The 18504-nt window shown below is 42.3% G+C and overlaps 1 protein-coding gene across 1 annotated transcript in view; it reads left to right on the top strand.

The window, feature by feature from the left end:
- Nucleotides 1-18504, top strand: part of LOC135223335 (malonate--CoA ligase ACSF3, mitochondrial-like) — a 137847-nt gene that overhangs the window by 47437 nt on the left and 71906 nt on the right. The window contains exon 3 of the mRNA XM_064261796.1: nucleotides 4683-4810. Coding sequence (XP_064117866.1) covers nucleotides 4683-4810 — 128 coding nt within the window. The remainder of the gene's footprint in view (nucleotides 1-4682; nucleotides 4811-18504) is intronic.

The raw sequence follows: 18504 nt of genomic DNA, 5'->3' as shown, positions 1-18504 counted from the left end.
ACCTTCCTAATAATTGAGTTGGGGGCCCTGATGCCATAGTAGTAATGTTTCCTGACCTGAGTGGGTACTTCATCGGCGGATAATTCTCTACTTGTGCTATTTACTATATCTGAATGACAGGGGTTAAAGATTGGATGTTAAGACAAATAGAAGCATTGCGTAATGCAGTGAAAAGAGGCGGTAGTGGTAGTGGTGGGAAGATTGTGGGACATGCGAAAAAGAAAATGGCGGCTGTGTGGTAAAAAATGGCAGGTGCATAGGTACCTTACTAACATGTGGGGAAAATTATACATCTTGTTTCATCGTGTGATTAGCCCTTTACATAATTCAACTTGTTTAAACATGTGGTTGAGATAATAGTTTGAAAGTGGGTCGGGCTTTAGCATGATTCATAGCTTCAGGTGGGAGTCTTGGAGGGTGGCATGATACAACTTGTTTAATCAGTGATTGTGATAAAGGGGAGCGTCTTTAATGACTCATAGTGTCAAGGGGGTGGGGAAGCTCGATTGCGGGATTTGGTGGCTCATTAAATCTTGAACCATTGGAATATTAAGACGCACACTCTCGCCATGGCTTCATAAACCTCCTCGTGCAAGTTAGTTTTTGGGAACTTTTCCGAAAATAGGTTCAGGAAGAGAAGTACGTACTTGTTTAGTAGTGGCCACTAATTGTGCTATATGCAGGAATTACTGCGTGAAGACATTTTTCGAAGTTATCCATATGCCAAGATTGCAAGCTTTCGATATTCTCAAGTTGGTCCAATATATGCCTGTCTTCGTTGAAGGATCTGCCATTGTGAAAAGGCCCAAAAATATTACCTCCTGGGAATGTGACAATGAAGTAGATCTCCCCACCGTAGCTACTTTATTAACCCAATATGGTATCGGTGTCCTTGTTGAAGATAATGAATACTTGCAAAAGAGTGTAGCATATTCCAAAGAGGAGGACCATGCTGACTGTTTGAGCAGGGATATCAAGCAGATGAGGTTCAACCACTTTTTTTTCTACGGTGAAGAATTGAAGGAAGAATGATTTAATTCATCGTATGACTATGTCAGATATGTTATCTTCCCCGCTGGTATCGGACTAAGTGGACGAGGTAATATGACATGGTTGAATCAGTATTTACCTGTGTTATCTCCATTGTGATGGAATGAAAAAAATTGATAAAGTCACTTGCGTGGTCATCATGAAAAAGAATTTATCCCTGCTAGAGGAAAGATGCGTGGAAGATTTATATATGAAGAACTTGTTATCAAGATTTAAAAGCTTCGATGTATTAGGTGAATCGTCTTTCACATATGATCTGGAAACTGGGGGAAGATGTGTTTGGTATATACTAGCAATGTGTCTCGATGATGTATTATTTTTGTAAAACGAATGTATATCATGTCCGTGTATTCTTTTGTACACCTTTTCCAGTGTATTCTTGTATGACTTTTTATGGGATATTAATTCATGTATACCACTCCCCATGTATTTCTGTATGACTTTTGTTACAAAAATAACCATAATTCCGTATGTTATCTGATTTTCCATTTAACCTCTTTATGTATGGAATATTATGTATCTATATACACATATAAATGATTAAGACTGAAATTGGTTTTGTCAAGTTAATTTTCATTGTACACTTTTGATTTAAAAATTTGCGTTTGGGAGTGAATTCGGGGACATGTTGGAACCTGTGATTTCAAGTTTTAAGAAGTCATAGGGGGCTAGTAGAGGGAATTCGGGATGAGGGTTGAAACCTTGGGACTTTACATCGTAGATTTAGTGACGTCATTGGGGTTGGGTTTGAAATCTGGGATCGTCACCCGTAGACTTTAGTGACATCATCGGAAGTTTTTGAGGGAAATCTGGGTCAGGGTTGAAACCTGGGATTTTACTTCTGTAGGCTTTTGTGACGTCCTCGGGAGTTTTTGAGGGAATGGGGGGATGGGGTAAGGGTTGAAATCAGGGTTTTTACCTCCGTAGAATATGAGGAACTTCAGGGTCAGGGTTGAAATCCGGGTTTTTACCTCCATAGAGTATGAGGAACTTTGGGGTCAGGGTTGAAATCCATGTTTATACCTACGTAGTGTATGAGGAACTTCGGGGGGTCAGGGTTGAACTCAGGGTTTTTACCTCCGTAGAGTATGATGAACTTCAGGGGGTGGGGGGGGGGGGGGCGTCAGGGTTGAAGTCTGGGTTTTTACCTACATAGATTATGAGTCTTGTGCGGCGCCGACAAGACCGTGGGAAACCTGTGAAATTTCACTCCTATATGTTAAATTCACACCTTTATTGTCAATTTTCACACCTTTCATTAAAAGATGTGAAAAGTAATTAACACTTCATTGAAAGGTGTGAAATTTCACACCGAGGTTCTAATCCCAGGTAGTAGATTTTTCTACCTGTGGATTAGCACCTTGGAGTTGAGGGACAAAGGGGTCTTTTCCCCTACTATTATGTATTTTTAAAGTACTTGGGGCTAATGAAAAACATAATATCACATGTCGCATATAAGAGAAAAAGAAGGGATTGCTTTTTTTGTTTTTAAGTGTATTTATGGATTTATTTTGTTGTAAATATTGGAAAATAAGGCAAATAATTGATTTTTACAAATATTTTCAGTTTAAAGAGTGATAGTTGTTGTTTATAAGCATATTCTGATTACTGCTATACAGTATTGACAAGCTTAGGTGAACAATGGTAAGGTGTTACCCTTGCACACATAGAGTTTTTGCATGCTGCTATCTGGATTTTGCCATTATCTGGCACAGTGCCGCAGCTCTATTACTTCTGATAATGGATGGTTTACCGTATACAAGAATATTTTCTACTACAGGCAGTCCCCGGCTTACGACGGGTTCGGTTTATGATGTTCTGAGGTTACAACACTGTTCAATTACATTTCTGAGAAATTATTTCCAGGTTTGCGACGCATATTCCAGGATTACGACACTTACAACGCTGATCTGGCAGAAGAAATATGACTCCAAAAATGCAAAGTAATCAATATTTGAAGGTATTTTAAATGAAAAATGCAATAAGAATGCAGTTTACATAGTTTTTAATGCACCCAAAGCATTAAAAGTAAGGTTTTCATAGGATTTTTGACGAAGTTCCGGCTTATGACGATTTTCAGCCTACAACGCGTCTCAAGAACGGAACCCTTATCGTAACCCGGGGACTGCCTGTATACCTATGCTAATTTTGTAATGTTTAGTAATGTATTGGTGTCTTGCTTTAAACATTACAGGCTTAAATAAGCTAAAAGAATTTTTCTTGAATATGCCCTTCCGAAATAGGGTTGCATCTAATATGTACCATTAGATATGGTACAGATGGAAAAATGCTAAAAAATATAAAAATCAAGTAGTAGGTAAATAAAAAGTAAATGAAACAGACAAAACCATTGGTACTGAACTCAAAAGCAACAGCTTACACTAGGAAGTAATAACAGCACTACCAATCTGGTGGTCCGAAGTTCTATTCTGGGCTCAGCTAATGTGGAATCAGGGGAATTTATTTCTGGTGATAGAACTTAATTTCTTGATATAATGTGGTTTGGATCACACAATAAGCTGTAGGTCCTGTTGCTTGGTGACCAATTGGTTCCTAGCCACGTAAAAATATTTAATCCTTCGGGCCAGCCCTAGGAGAGCTGTTAATCAGCTCAGTGGTCTGGTAAAACTAAGATATACTGAACTTTTAACTACAAAAACTATTGTTACTTATCAGTGACTAACAAACATTACTGTTAAAAAATAATTGGGGGCGTAAAAAGTACAAATTTTCTGCAGAAAAAAAAATGCTAAAATTATTACTTCAAGTTCTACTTAAACCTTACTGTTAAGTAAAGTTTAAGTATGATTTAATTATGTCTATGGTAATAATACAGTGAAGACTCAAATTAGTACAAGGAGAGTGCGAAGGAACTTCAAAAGGTACCTTCAGCATGTCAAGAGGAAAAGCACAGACCTTAGTTTTATCATTTTTGATAAATTAGAAATGAAATGATGACAGTGACAAATAAATTAAAGCAATATGTATAGAACAAAAAGAAAAATTTAGGTGACTAGGTAGCAAAAATTATCAGTTCATTAATCATAAGGTAAAACACTAACTATTTGGAATTCAGGGATCCAATGGTTTATGTACTGGGCTTCCTGTTGGATGGTGATTTTATTTTTATAGAAATCGAAACATGTTTATGTCTGGGAATTCAAGGACCATGAAGTTGGGGTAAAAGTGAGGGGTTGATGGAGAAGTCTACTTTTCACCTGAATTTTCTGGTCTATATCAGCTTTTTGTGAACTCTGAGTTAGTCTACATCTTTGAGTGGGTTTGCAAAATGACTGATTTGAGGTCAAGTAACTTGTATGTGCTATCTACTTCAGCCATCTTCATTTCAAACTGATGATCATTTGCCCATCTGAGGTAGTGTTTTATATTTGTTAAAAGTTTTTTTCTCAATATAGAAAACATTGCTTTACACCAGGGTCACCTACTTCATATCTTCTTGTTTGGTACATTTGCCTGTATTCAAAATTAAAGCTCAATCGACTTGAATCAACATGTTTTGTATGAACTTATTCCAAAAATCTATTTTCAAGTTTAAATTGCCATTGTTTTATTTTTTTATCTAATTACACTGTATTTGACCTATACTGTAAGTCTATTTATTACATCAACAGCAGTGCCTCTTTTCCCGAAGCATCCTACATCGCAACTAGAATATTATGTGAGGGACAGTGAATCATCCATCATTGTCACCACGTCCACTCTTGCTGGGAAAATAAAACCAATTCTTTCTGGTCAGCATGTAAGAAATATATTTGAATTTTTCTTAACTGAGATGATTAAAGTGAGCGCAGTGTATATGTAGCATATGACCTTTTTAAGATTACTGTAGGGCGTTCCGGAGTTATGCCGGCACCAACTTATGGCGTTCAGATCTTACTGCGCTTTCTCAAATACATTTATCAAGATTTAAGAGCGCTTACAACAAGAATAGTTATCTAGTTATGGTTCTGTAATCAAGTTACACCACCTATTGATTAATAAACACCGTCTTTCAGTGCAAATTGGCATAAGGCATGCCACTGGAACAGAACCCCAGCTGTAAGTCAGAGACTGCCTGTACCGTACAAGAGCGTATATCCATTGTCTAAACATGCATTCTTATGTTAGTTTTTATTTTATTTACAGTTTTGCATGCAATTATATCTGTCATCTACTAAAAAAAATGCACACCACAGCTATTTGTAAGCATGATGTCATAATATAAATATTAAAAATAGCCAAAGCAAGTAACATGGTGTAATATAAAGACCTCAATTTATGTGATGATATCTCAGAAATTTATTCCTAAACAAACTCCTCAATTATTGACAGGGTTAAGTTCCAAAGATCAGGTTATTTTTTTTATGAAAATTGGCATCATTCAGAAATTAGGGCAACTCAAAACTGTATTTGAAAGTTCAACTCCTATTATATCATTAATACTGTAGTAATCTTCACCAATTAACTAGGCTGTGCTATCATAACTGTAGTAAATCCTTGTAAATATTTAGCTCTCTGTTTAATACTTATATAATTCACTGATTTGTTGATGCATTGTAGTGTACTATTCACAAGCCATATGCTGTGAAAGTTACTTGTAATTATAGACTTTTTGATAGCATAGTCGCTTGTTTTGCCCTCGAGGAGTTACCTTCCATGGTCTGTCAGGGCTCCTTGGTAGCTAAACTAATATCAAAGAATTCTCTTTTAGTTTCTCATGACCAAGTATTGTGTCATTATGATAAACACTGTGACACATGATGGAGGATGTTAATGGATTCAAAGATAAGAGGTCTCTTTTCCTTATCTTTCAGTGAAACTATATCTAGGTTCTTCCTTTATCATACCTGCTAGAAGAGGAAGTGATTATTGCGCATGCGTAGTCCACCATATTGTCACCAACAGATTGGCAAGAGACCAGGATGCCATTACATGTCTTTGGTTGTCTGACAAAGGATTCATTTTTGTAAGTGCTCCAAGATTCAATAATTATGGAAACACTAAAAGAAGCAAGTTGAATGCTTAGTCTTAAGTCCCAGTTAAAGTTTTAATTGTAAACTTTAATAAATAATAGTTAATTTGTGGTGAAAGCAAAACTAGCTTTTCTTGCTAACATATAACCGTATTAAGTGGTAATCTTAGATTGTTAGTTGTGAAAAGTGCAAATTGTTTTAAAAAAATGTCATTTCAATTAGATGTTTAGAAATGTTTCACAATTTATCATAAATACGTATAGAAAAACTTTTCAGCTTATACAATGTCTACAATAATCTAGGCAGTCTAGATCAAATTAAGTGAATAAGTAGTGGATATTGTCTGTAGCTTTTAACCTACGATTGCATAGCCATAAAATGTGAACTAAATAACCTAGATTAGGTAGTAGCCCAAATTAAAATTAAATAAGATCCTTTTAAGAAATACATATCCTGTTAGGGGTTTAAGCAGTAACTTAGACCAAGTATCCTAGGATTTGATAATAGCAATGAGCTGTAAAAGAAAAGACTGTAGCTTAGGTATAAGGCTACTAATTACAGTGTTCCCCATATTCACGGGATGGGTACCAGACTCCCCCGCGAATAGCTTGTACCCGTGAATAGTTTGAACTACCCTCTAAAAATGCTTACATCTTCCCCTCTTGAAAGTTCAAGTATCATCCTGCATCAAATATGCCATTGAATTGGTATTGTTAATATAATTTCAGAGTCATCTGAAACATTTTACCATTAAAAATATATAAACAGCCAATAACAGAGAGAGAGAAGAGAGGAGATGAGAGAGAGAAGAGACGAGAGAGGGAGAGAACGATGAGAAGAGGAGAGAGAGAGAGAGAGAGAGAGAGAGAAATTAGATGAGGATTTCACATTAGCTTGGTGAGCTGTATTACCTTCTGTATTCTTGGTAGTATCACTTGTAGGTTTCCCATTACATTTGTTCCTGAAACTTGGATGAAACTTTAAACCTGTATGTTGTTGATTCTGGTAATTGCGTTTGCTACTAATTATATTGTAATCTTCACTTAGTGTAGCAGCCTTGTCAAGTTTCTTAACATCTCTGTCTCTCAAATAGGCTCTTATATGTTCAGGAATTCCCATAAGATATTGTTCAAGAACAAGTAATTCTTCTAACCCATCAAAAGTTTTAACTTTAGCAGCCTCTAATCATCGTTTAAAACAACTTCTCACTTTGTAAGCCTAATCTAAGAATGTTCCCTTTTCTTCTCTTCTTAAATTTCTGAATCTTTCATTGTACTGTTCTGGAGTCATCTGGTGAACCTGTAGCACATTGTGTTTAACCCTTAAACGCCGAAGGGGTATATTAGAAATCGTCTTCCGTGTGGCGGGGGGGGGGGTCTCGGAGTGAGCGCGGAAGCGGAAGAAATATTTTTTTCAAAAAATCACAGCGCGCTTAGTTTTCAAGATTTAAGAGTTCATTTTTGGCTCCTTTTTTTGTCATTGCCTATTTAGTATGCAACCATCAAAAAGAAAGGAAAAAAACTTATCATTAGCATATATAAATAATGTGATATATGATAGTGAAATCAAAATTTCATATATACAGGCGGTCCCCGGGTTACGACGGGTCCGGCTTACGACGTTCCGAGGTTACGACGCTTTTTCTTAAATATTCATTGAAAAATCCGCCCTGGGTTACGACGCTTGTTCCGAGGTTAAGACGCTGACACTTCCGACACTCCGAGTTTACGACGCTTTTAAAAAACACATACTATTATGATAAGATAAGAATCCTTTATAGTTTTAGCACAGTTTCTCTCTCGTCTCTCTCTCTCTCTCTCTCTCTCTCTCTCTCTCTCTCTCTCTCTCTCTCTCTCTCTCTCTCTCTCTTTGTATTTTCCAAGAAAATAATCACTATAATTTTCTCTCTCTCTCTCTCTCTCTCGCTCTCTCTCTCTCTCTCTCTCTCTCTCTCTCTCTCTCTCTCTCTCTCCTACAAAGATGTATGTTTTTTAGTATGATAAATAAATATTTACTATTTTTTCAAAATATTAATATTAATTTATACAGTAATAATATCAATTCATTAAAGAAAATACCATAGTGAATTAGTAAGATTTTAGCTTATATTTAAAAAGTATCGAAGAATGAAGGAAATCCAAGTCTTCTCTGTTGAAGGAAATCCCAGTCTTCTCTGTAACCTTTCCAGGTACTAAAACTGTCAGATATATATCATGTTCTGTGACAGCCAAAAGAGAGAGAGAGAGAGAGAGAGAGAGAGAGAGAGAAAACTGTGCTAAACTATAAAGGATTCTTATCTTATCATAATATGTGCATAGAACACTTTGTGTTCTATGCACTAATACGCTCGGCAAGACTCTCGCGAGGATGTCTCTTGAAGACGCTCAACGTCCTATGCATTGAGACGTGAGGAAGCTTTTGGAGATGTTCGACATCCTACACGTAGAGATGCTCACCAGGACGCTCTGGAAAAAGCTCGACGTCATAAACATTGATACGCTTTTTGGAAGACGCTCGATGTCTTACACATCTGGACGCTCGCCAGGACGCTAGCGAGGACGCTTTTGAAGACGCTCGGCATCCTACACGTCATGACGCTCGGCAGAGCACTTGCCAGGACGTTCTTCAGAACGATAGGCGTCCTACACATCAAGACGTTCGGCAGGATTCCTGCAAGAACGCTCTTCAAGAGGACGTTCTTCAGGACGCTCCACAGGACGTTCCTTTACAGGAACTTAAAAAGATTTGGAGTTAGCGGTGAGGCATACCCGAACTACTTCTTCGAACCCTCCTTCAGATAGAGGATCCCTCGCTCTCCTCTCTCGCAGTGGGCGTCGTCGAAGAAGAGGAAGGAGTTTGGTCTCGTCAAAATGTCCACTTTGCTTTCTACGAAGGGAGCGTTCAATAGAATCCATGACTTGATGAATTCCAGAAAAACTTAAAGCAGATTTCGGTGTCATAAAATGCCTCGTCTGCTTTCGGGACTGCGCTGTCGAAGGGGAACATTAAGGTCCTACCTGCCATAAGCCCAGTCTTTGATCAGGAATCCTGCCCCTTCCTCGATTTCTGCGGGAATCGGGAAGACTATATGATCGAATTCCTGGATTACTTTCTGTCATGTAAATGGGATAGTTCTCATTGACAAAGATCTTAATAACATTTTATTGCGTAAGCGGATAAGCTCTCATTAACAAAATTCGGAAGAGCTCTCATTCATTAATCAGAGGCTCATCCAGGGGAAAAAGACTTGTAGACTACGTCCATGAAGTCTTGATGTCCAATATCATAAGAAGCTTGAACTGTCCTTTTCGATCCTCGGTTCTCACTTGAGGATCTCCATTTGAATAATATTAATTCGTTCTCTTGTCAAAGAGAACGAAGACAGTCGATTTCCATTCTCTCTCTCTTCCTCATCGAGGAAAGAATGTAGTAGAGAATTAGATGTTCAAGTGACTACAATACTTACGTATTTTATCTTTGCGTCATATTACTAACGTATGGTTTAAGTCATATACGCATATCGTAGTTACCTCTACGGATGGCAACCGAAAGGACTGTTGTTCTAAGTGTATTTAATCGGTACTCCCTGCAACCTTCCAGGAGTTTCCGGTGTAAGAACAACGCTAAAAGGTATTGTTACGACAACACCAACTCAGCTTCTGCATTTAGCGAATTCTGTTTCGTTTAAATATGCCTGCTTGAGAGTTTCCTTTTGCTCGATAATAATATCATACCAATTCCTTCGTAGAATGGAGTAGCTGGCAACTCAGGCAGAATAGTGCGAGACGATGAATGAAGGCTGCTGTCACTGTGAATAACGCAGTACCAGCTAGGTCTCTGACATGCGCGGTCGGTCACGTCTCTCTCTCCTGCGGGAATGACTGACTAACTGTATCTCTGCCCTGCAATCATGGACTTTAGCCTCGGGTTGAGGGGATTTCTAGTAATCATGAATGAACACGACTTCCTTTTACCAAGAAATTTTCAACAGAGATATCTCTTAGACCTGTTCGGTGCTGTTTACCGCACTGTAACAGAATTCTGTACGAGTCTACCGTGGCATAGCACTATAATAATGCTCTCCTGCTTATGCAAAGCGCAGCCTTATTAGGGAAGGAAGCATGCTTAGTGAGGGAATGGATGAGTCTGCTGGGGACCATTTCCTCGCTGGAGAAGCTTGTTTCCCTGAATAGACTGCAATTCAGGCCTCTACAGTTGTTTCCCTGAATAGACTGCAATTCAGGCCTCTACAGTTTTTCCTACCGGAGAACTGAAATAACATCAAAGATCTAGAAATAATTCTAAACATCTCTCAATGGGTTGAGGATCACCTCAGGTGATAGCGAGAGGGTGCCAGGCATCCGGACAGAGGTACAGATCTACTGGCACATAATCTAAAAGAATTGGAAGCAATTTGGTTGGCTCTCCAGTTCCTCGAAGAGTGAGATTTTGGCCGAGTGGTCCAAATCATCTCAGATAATTCCGCAGCTCTCTCATATCTCAAGAAGAGAGAGATGGTTATGGGCATAGGCACGGAACGTAACGATCCTCAAGAGGTTTGTTACGCAAGTACACGTCCGTGCGGATCTTCTCGATCGACGGCAGCAACTACTGACATTTGAGTAATCCTCGCTTAGAAGTATGTCGAGAGTTGTGGAGAGACTGGGGACGTCCTTTCGTAGATTTTTTCGCAATATTGAAGATGAAGAAGCTTCCTCTAAGTTGCTCCCTTATTCTCGATCCGAGAGCGGTAGCAATAGACGCCGTCCTATAGTATGGAATGGGGATAGTTGGTTAGTCTCTTTTCCCCTATTCAAAAGCTTAGGAAATATAATAAGATAATTGCTGGCGTCAGAGGGAGCGAGAAAGACGCTGATCGCCCCATGTTGGCCTTCGAGAGGCTGGATTCACAGAGGTCACGTCCTTCAGAGAGCACTTTCCAAGGACCCTTCCCAGAGAATCGGTCTAATCTAACAGCCTCACTTAGAGAGGTACTTAAAAATCTCTCCGCTCTGAGTCTGAATGCGTTCAGACTGTTGAGAAGCGAGAGGATCTTCAAGATTAATGGCAAGTCTCATTGCCAAGGCAAAGCAGTGCTGCCTATTTTGCAGTGTACCAATCGGAGTGGGCCATTTCTGGAGATAGTGCAGGAAGAATGACTGTTCCTCCACCTCGACCTCTGTGATTTACTTTACCGTCTTCTCTTTCCGTCTGAAGTATGGGATAAGCTAGCAGTCCCAACTATTGTAGAATACGGAAATATGTTGTTGACGGCCTCTAGGCTCAGAGATTTGGATCTGTCAAACAACAAAGCCCTTCACGATCTTTGAGGTCTGTGGAAATCTTGAAATTGTCTAGATCGAAGCTTCCGGCATGGAACTTAGACGTAGTCTGAAGTTCCTGATGTCAAAGCATTTCGAACCTCTCCTTTCTGTAAACTTAATACACGTGACCAGAAAGGCTAATTTCATACAATCAACTTACCTGTCAGATATATACATAGCTATAGACTCCGTCGTCCCCGACAGAAATTCAAATTTCGCGCCACTCGCTACCGGTAGGTCAGGTGATCTACCTGCCTGCCCTGGGCGGCAGGACTAGGAACCATCCCCGTTTTCTATCATATTTTCTCTGTCGCCGGTGGTATCAACATTGTTGTTACTACCTCCTGACTGGAATTCGCTTTTCAAGACTTTATTGATCATCTTTATTGGATTTCTTGGTGACGTACTGGATCGTTGTTTTGGCATTCGCTACTGTGGACTGGATTTGGACTTGCTTTGATTTTTCTATTAGAATGTCTGATTCAAGTGTTAGTGTGAGAGTGTGTGTGAATGTAGGCTGCAAGGTGAGGATACCGAAGGCTTCGGTTGATCCTCACACTGTATGTCGTATAGTGGGGGTTTACTGTTCTTTGGCTAACACCTGTATTGAGTGTGAAAAGTTGAATGCTAATGAATGGAAGACTCTAACTTCTTACTTGAAGAAGTTAGAGAGGGATAGGATTAGACAGCTGCACAAAAGAGTGTGAGTACAAGGCCTATTGAGCCTTTTCCTGAGTCTAACTCTCCTTGTATTAAGAATATGATTCTCCCTATGTATCTGAATCCTCACAGGCCTTTGCATTCGGATTCGGCTTTCTGAAATCGCCAATCTGAAGGCTACTCTTCGTAAATGAAGACAAAGATGGCGGCCATGCAAGGTAAGGCTAGTGATTGTGAATTACTAAGTGAAGTGAGTGTTCCCATGTTGTGGAGGGGGCGTCTGACCGCCCTGCGATGCTCCCAGGCCTAGACCTCTTCCAAACTCACATACCCAGAGGAGTAGGAAAGTCGAAAGTCGTACGGAGGTTGGTGGGGAATTCCCAACGGTCAGGCGTCCTTCAGCAGGTTCTGTTTCGTTACAGTCTGCTCAGGACCGCTCAAATAGAAGCGTCCTACGAGATTGTTTCTCGTCGTCCGGTTCTCCTTCACCTAAACGAGGGTGGAAGGACTCGGATCTTTCTAGACCACTGAAAAGGCATTGGAAAAGCGCGCCGCGTTCGACTCGAGCCCGGAGCGCTTCTCGGAGGAAGATCCTTCTGCTATCAGAAGGCTAAGCTGGTTTCGACGCCTCCTAGAGATGTATTTGATGATCGCACTTCTTCGAGTTCTCCTGCTTCTTCTATTGAAGAGGACGCTGGGGTGGCTTTCCAAGAGGATTTTGCTGGCAGTTCAAGAGCAGATTGCCTCTTTGGTGGAGTTCTTTCAAGGGATCCCCCTCGCAAGAAAGACGCTAGACTTCCTATTAAGAAGTCTCGTCTTCTTTCTCCAGCTAGACGTGAAGCGTCCGCCAGACATAGGACGTCTTCCTAGGCAAGAAGAGGCGTACAAACGTCAGGATCTTTCTGACGAGTTGCTCGAGATCAGGATATCGCTCAGGCCTGAGGCTCCAGCCAAGCGCGAGGCGCCAGCCAAGCGCGAGGCGCCAGCCAAGCGCGAAGTTTCAGCCAGGCGCGAGGCGCCAGCCAGGAGCGAGGCACCAGCCAGGCGCGAGGAGTTGCGTGAGGCGCCAGACAAGCGCGAGACGTCAGCCAGGCGCGAGATGCCAGCCAAGCTACACGCTCCAGCCAAGCGTGAAGCGCCACCAGGCGCGAGGCGCCAGCCAAGGCGCCGAAGCGCGAGGAGCTTTTCAGGCGCGAGAAGTCAAGCAGACCGCGAGACTTCTTTAGATGTGAGAGAGAGTCGGTTCACTCGATGAGCCCCTCTCCTAGTAGGAGTTTGTCTCCAGTAGAGAGAGAACGGGATGAAGATCCTCTCGTTTTCCAGGCCGATTCTCCACAAGGTGTAGAAGGAGATTCGGAAGAAGAGGGAGACGGTAGAGAAGGAGTCTCGAACTATAAAGTTCTGACTGACCTTCTTTTACGAGAATACGGAGATTCTTTAACTCCTGCCGCTCCTCCTTCGCCTCGATCACTGTTTTCGAGTGCGATTGTGCCTAAGTCTTCGTCGGTCTTGAAGATGAGACCTACGGATCTCTATGAAGAGAGCGCTTCAGTCCTTAGACAAATGGATGTTGTCTAAGAAGGATCTCGGCAGAACTACCTTCTTGTATGCCTCCAGCCATACTTTCTGGCAAGAGAGGGTTTCTGTACCGAACTGGGGAGAACATGGGCCTTTCTCTCCCAGCGGCAGCCGAAGCAGACTTCTCAACCTTGGTTGACTCGTCAAGGAGACACGCTTTGAATGGAGCTCGCGTGTCTTGGGCTATTTTTCTCGGAGACGGATCATCTCCTCAAGGGACTCTTCCATATTTTGGAAGTGTTTAATTTCCTAGACTGGTCCCTTGGGGTGATGTCTAAGAAAGCTCATGACTCGGATGGTCTTGACCCAGAAGTAATTCTCAGTATTCTTGCTTGTATTGACAAGGCGGTACAAGACGGATCGGGAGAAATCTCCTCTCTTTCGGAGCAGTACTCCTTAAGAAGAGGAGTATTTTTAGTTCATTCCTAACAAAGGCGGTTTCTCCCTCACAGAGAGCAGCCCTGGTTTTCGCTCCCATGTCTGACTTCCTGTTTCCTTCTCAGTTAGTGAAGGACATTTCTCGATCACTGACTGAGAAGGCGACTCAGGATCTTCTCCTGCAAGCTGCAAGGAAGAAGAGACCTCTTGTTTTCTGTAGACAAGAAAGGACCGACTTCTACGGTTCAGCCCTTTCGAGGAGGGCCTCTCTCCAGAGCTACCTCTAAGAGAAGAGGTCGAGAGGAGAGGTAAGGCTCCTTCCCGTCCCTTTAAGAAAGGGAAGTGAGACAGACAACCTCCAAACACCAGTGGGTGCCAGGCTTCTCGAATTTGCAGCCGCCTGGTCACTCATAAACTCAGACGCCTCTTCCATGTCCATAATAAGGAAGGGATATCTTATCCCCTTCCAAGACAGTCCTCCGCTAACGACCATTCTGCGGGAACTGTCAGCCAGATACAGGGACCCTGTACTGAGGGATACTCTTCGTCTGATGGTGAATCAAATGTGGGACAAAAGAGCTATAGAACTGTTCTGGAGCAAAACTCTCCGGGGTTTTACAATCGGCTTTTCCTGGTTGCGAAAGCCTCGGGGGCTGGAGACCAGTTCTAGATGTCAGCGCTCTGAACAAGTTCGTTCGAAAGGAGAAGTTCTCTATGGAGACTTCGGCCTCAGTCCTTGCGGCTTTACGTCAAGGAGATTGGATGGTGTCGCTGGATCTCCAGGACGCCTATTTTCATGTCCCGATTCACCCTTCGTCGAAGAAGTACCTCCGTTTCATGACGGGGGGAAGGATCTTTCAGTTCAGGGCCTTGTGTTTCGGCCTATCCACAGCGCCTCAGGTCTTTCACAAGCCTGATGAAGAATGTGGCGAGGTCCTTCATTCAACCTCAAAGGCGTCAACATCTCTCTATATTTGGACGATTGGCTCATCAGGGCCAGAACAGAGAGACAGTGTTTGGAGGACCTTTCTTTGACCCTAGACCTGATAAAGGCGTTGGGACTACTCGTGAACCTCGAGAAGTCACAGCTGATTCCCAGACAGAACTTGGTCTATCTGGGGATTCAGATGGATTCTCGGGTTTTCGAGTATTCCTTCGCAAGAGAGAATCGTGAGAGGCTTGGAAAAAGTCTCTCTCCTTCTTAGGGAAAGAAACGAACTTCGGCGAGGGAATGGTTAAGCCTACTAGGCACCCTTTCCTCGCTTCGAAACAGTTCTTTCCTCTGGGAAGACTACATCTTCGCCCTCTTCAGTTTTTCCTAAAGAGATCGTGGAACTGGAAGACGGGACTTCTCTCCGACAGTTTTCTCCTTCCTTAAGGGAAATGAAACCACACCTGCAATGGTGGTTGTCCCCTCTAACAGAGAACAAGGGAATTTCTCTGGAAGTTCCGAACCCAAACCGAGTGTTGTTTTCCGACGCATCGGAGAAGGGTTGGGGAGCAACAACCTAGGACCGAGAGAAGTGTCAGGCACCTGGAAGACAGCACAGGTGTCCTGGCACATAAATTGCAAAGAACTTCTAGCAGTTCACTTAGCGCTAAAGTTCTTCGAACCCTTTGTGACGAACAGTGTGGTCCAAGTGAATGTGGACAACACTACAGCCCTGTCCTACATTCGGTGGAAGCAGGGAGGAACGCACTCCGTGTCGCTGTACGAGATAGCAAGAGATCTGCTAATTTGGGCCTCACAAAGAAACATCGCCCTCCTAACAAGATTTGTTCAGGGGACGAGAAACATCAGGGCGGACAGACTGAGCAGGAGAAGCCAGGTCCTTCACACAGAATGGACTCTTCATTCAGAGGTGTGTCAGAGTCTTTGGGATCTTTGGGGCACTCCTCACGTAGATCTGTTCGCCACATTCCTTTCCAAAAGGCTGGAAGTCTTTTGTTCAGTGGTGGAAGACCCAAGAGCTCTCGTGGTCGATGCCTTCCTGCTGGACTGGTCTCATGTGGACGTGTTACGCTTTCCCCCCTTTCAAATCCTGGGACAAGTGTTGAGAAAGTTCGTAGCGTCCAACGGGACAAGGATGACCCTGATAGCCCCGTTTTGGCCAGCACAAGATTATGGTTTGCAGAGGTGCTGGAGTGGACAGTAGACTTCCCAAGATCCCTTCCAAAAAGGATGGATCTTCTCAGACGCAGCACTTCGAGAGGTTTCATCAAAACCTCCCCGCTCTCGCTCTGACTGCCTTTCGACTATCGAAAGACTTGTCAGAGCGAGGGGTTTTCTCGCGAAGCTGCAAGCGCTATCGCTAGAGCCCGCAGAGCTTCCACTAGACAAGTCTATCAGTTGAAGTGGGAGGTATTCAGAAGGTGGTGCAAGTCTAAGAAGGTTGTCCTCCTCCAGTACCTCTACCGAAATCGCCGATTTCCTGTTGTTTCTTGAGAGAGGTCTCTCATTTGTCTGTATCGACAATCAAAGGATACAGGAGCATGCTGTCGGCAGTATTTAGAAACAGAGGCCCTAGACATTGCTGACAATCAAAGATCTGCACGACTTGATTAGATCGTTTGAAACGACAAAATCGAAGGAACTAACTCCACCCAGCTGGAACCTGGACGTAGTTCTCAAGTTCCTTCGTCGGACAGATTTGAGCCTCCCCACGTAGCTTCGTTCAGGGATATAACAAGAAAATGCTTGTTTCTCCTATCTTTGGCGAACAGCCAAAAGAGTTGGCGAACCTTCATGCCCTAGAAGATGAAGTCGGCTTTAACAAAGACTCGGCCTTTTGCTCGTTTAGAACTCTGTTTCTAGCGAAGAATGAAAATCCATCGAATCCCTGGCCCAAGAGATTCGAGGATCAAAAGGATTATCGAGGTCTAGTAGGGAGAGAAACAGAGAGGTCTCTTTGCCCGGTAAGAGCCTTGAAGTTCTTCTTACAAAGAAGAAACAATGGGAGGCTCTAGACAAAGTCTTTGGTGTTCGATTAAGGACCCCACAAGAATCATGTCTAAGAAACGCATTAGCTTTCTTCATTAGGAGCGTCATTACGGATGCTCACAAGTTCTTGTCCGACGACTCTTTTTTTCCGCTTTTAAGAGTAAAAGCCCATGAAGTTAGAGCAGTGGCGACGTCTCTCTCTTTTCAGAAGAATATGTCATTAAAGAAAATCATTGACACGACATATTGGAGGTGCAATTCAGTTTTTGCATCTCACTATCTTAAAGACGTTCGCGTGACCTACGAGAAATGTTTTTTCTCTGGGACCTTTTGTATCGGCGGATACAATACTGGGTACGGGAGCAAACACCAATCCTTAAATTTGTACATACCTTCTACTAGATATGTTTCTAGATTCCTGCTGACAAAGAGGGCTTGGTGCTGCACTGGCGGCCAGTCACTGTTGTTCAGTAAGGAACTCTTGTGATATCTTTTAGGGGAGTATTTAAAAAATTTTTTTTTGAGAATTTTTGTATAAATGAGTTTTTCGTTTCGAGTTAAGGGTTGTTTGTTATGAGTTCGGGGATAACTCAGAGCAATTCTATATACTAACATGGTGGTTAGGATCAGGTGGTCGGGATTGGTTATGCTCCTTCACAAGTGTTGTCATAGAAGTGGTCGGTCCAGTAACACCATTGACAAAGTCCTTTTAGGCTCTGCCGAGTAAGCGGTTCTTATACCCATCGACAGACCCACAAAGAAACTCTAGCCATAGATCTAATATCTCGCTAAAGTCTTGAGGTGATGCAGACTACCGGGCTACAGCCACGAAGTCTACCACCTATCAGGTAGGAACCAAGGTTTTTCTTTTATACCTACAACATATGTTGTTTACCTGTCTATTCCATATTAGCTGTCTCTGACCCTCCACCAAAGGGTGCCAATCAGCTATGTATATATCTGACAGGTAAGTTTCATTGTATGAAAAATATTGTTATAATACAACTCAAAAGTTTCATACATACTTACCTGGCAGATATATACGATTATGGCCCACCCAGCCTCCCCGCAGGAGACAGGTGGAAGAGAGAAAATATGATAGAAAACGGGGATGGTTCCTAGTCCTGCCGCCCAGGGCAGGCAGGTAGATCACCTGACCTACCGGTAGCGAGTGGCGCGAAATTTGAATTTCTGTCGGGGACGACGGAGTCTTAGCTATGTATATATCTGCCAGGTAAGTATGTATGAAACTTTATTGTATTATAACAATATCATTTTTCTAACCACTCTAGCTACGGCAAAGAGGGTTAGTGAGGTTTTAGCCATCATCAGAGGTTTTGGCTTTAGAGGACATAATGCGGTGCGTCCTCTAAGCCTTCCGTTCTTGCTAAGAACGAAAACCCGTCTAACCCTTGGCCCAGAGGCCTGGAGATCAAGGGGATGGCACAAATTATTGGGCAAGAGCCACAGAGAGTCCTGTGCCCTGTCGGGGCTCTCAAGTTTTATCTTGATAGAACTAAAGAAAGTCGAGGTCATTCGGACAATCTGCGGTGTTCCGTAAAAAGACCAGACTTGCCCATGTCCAAGAACGCCCTGGCGT

This window comes from Macrobrachium nipponense, chromosome 8 (assembly GCF_015104395.2).
Source record: "Macrobrachium nipponense isolate FS-2020 chromosome 8, ASM1510439v2, whole genome shotgun sequence".
NCBI lineage: Eukaryota > Metazoa > Arthropoda > Malacostraca > Decapoda > Palaemonidae > Macrobrachium > Macrobrachium nipponense.
Note: the sequence above shows the minus strand (reverse complement) of the source record. Positions and strands in the feature narration are given on the sequence as shown.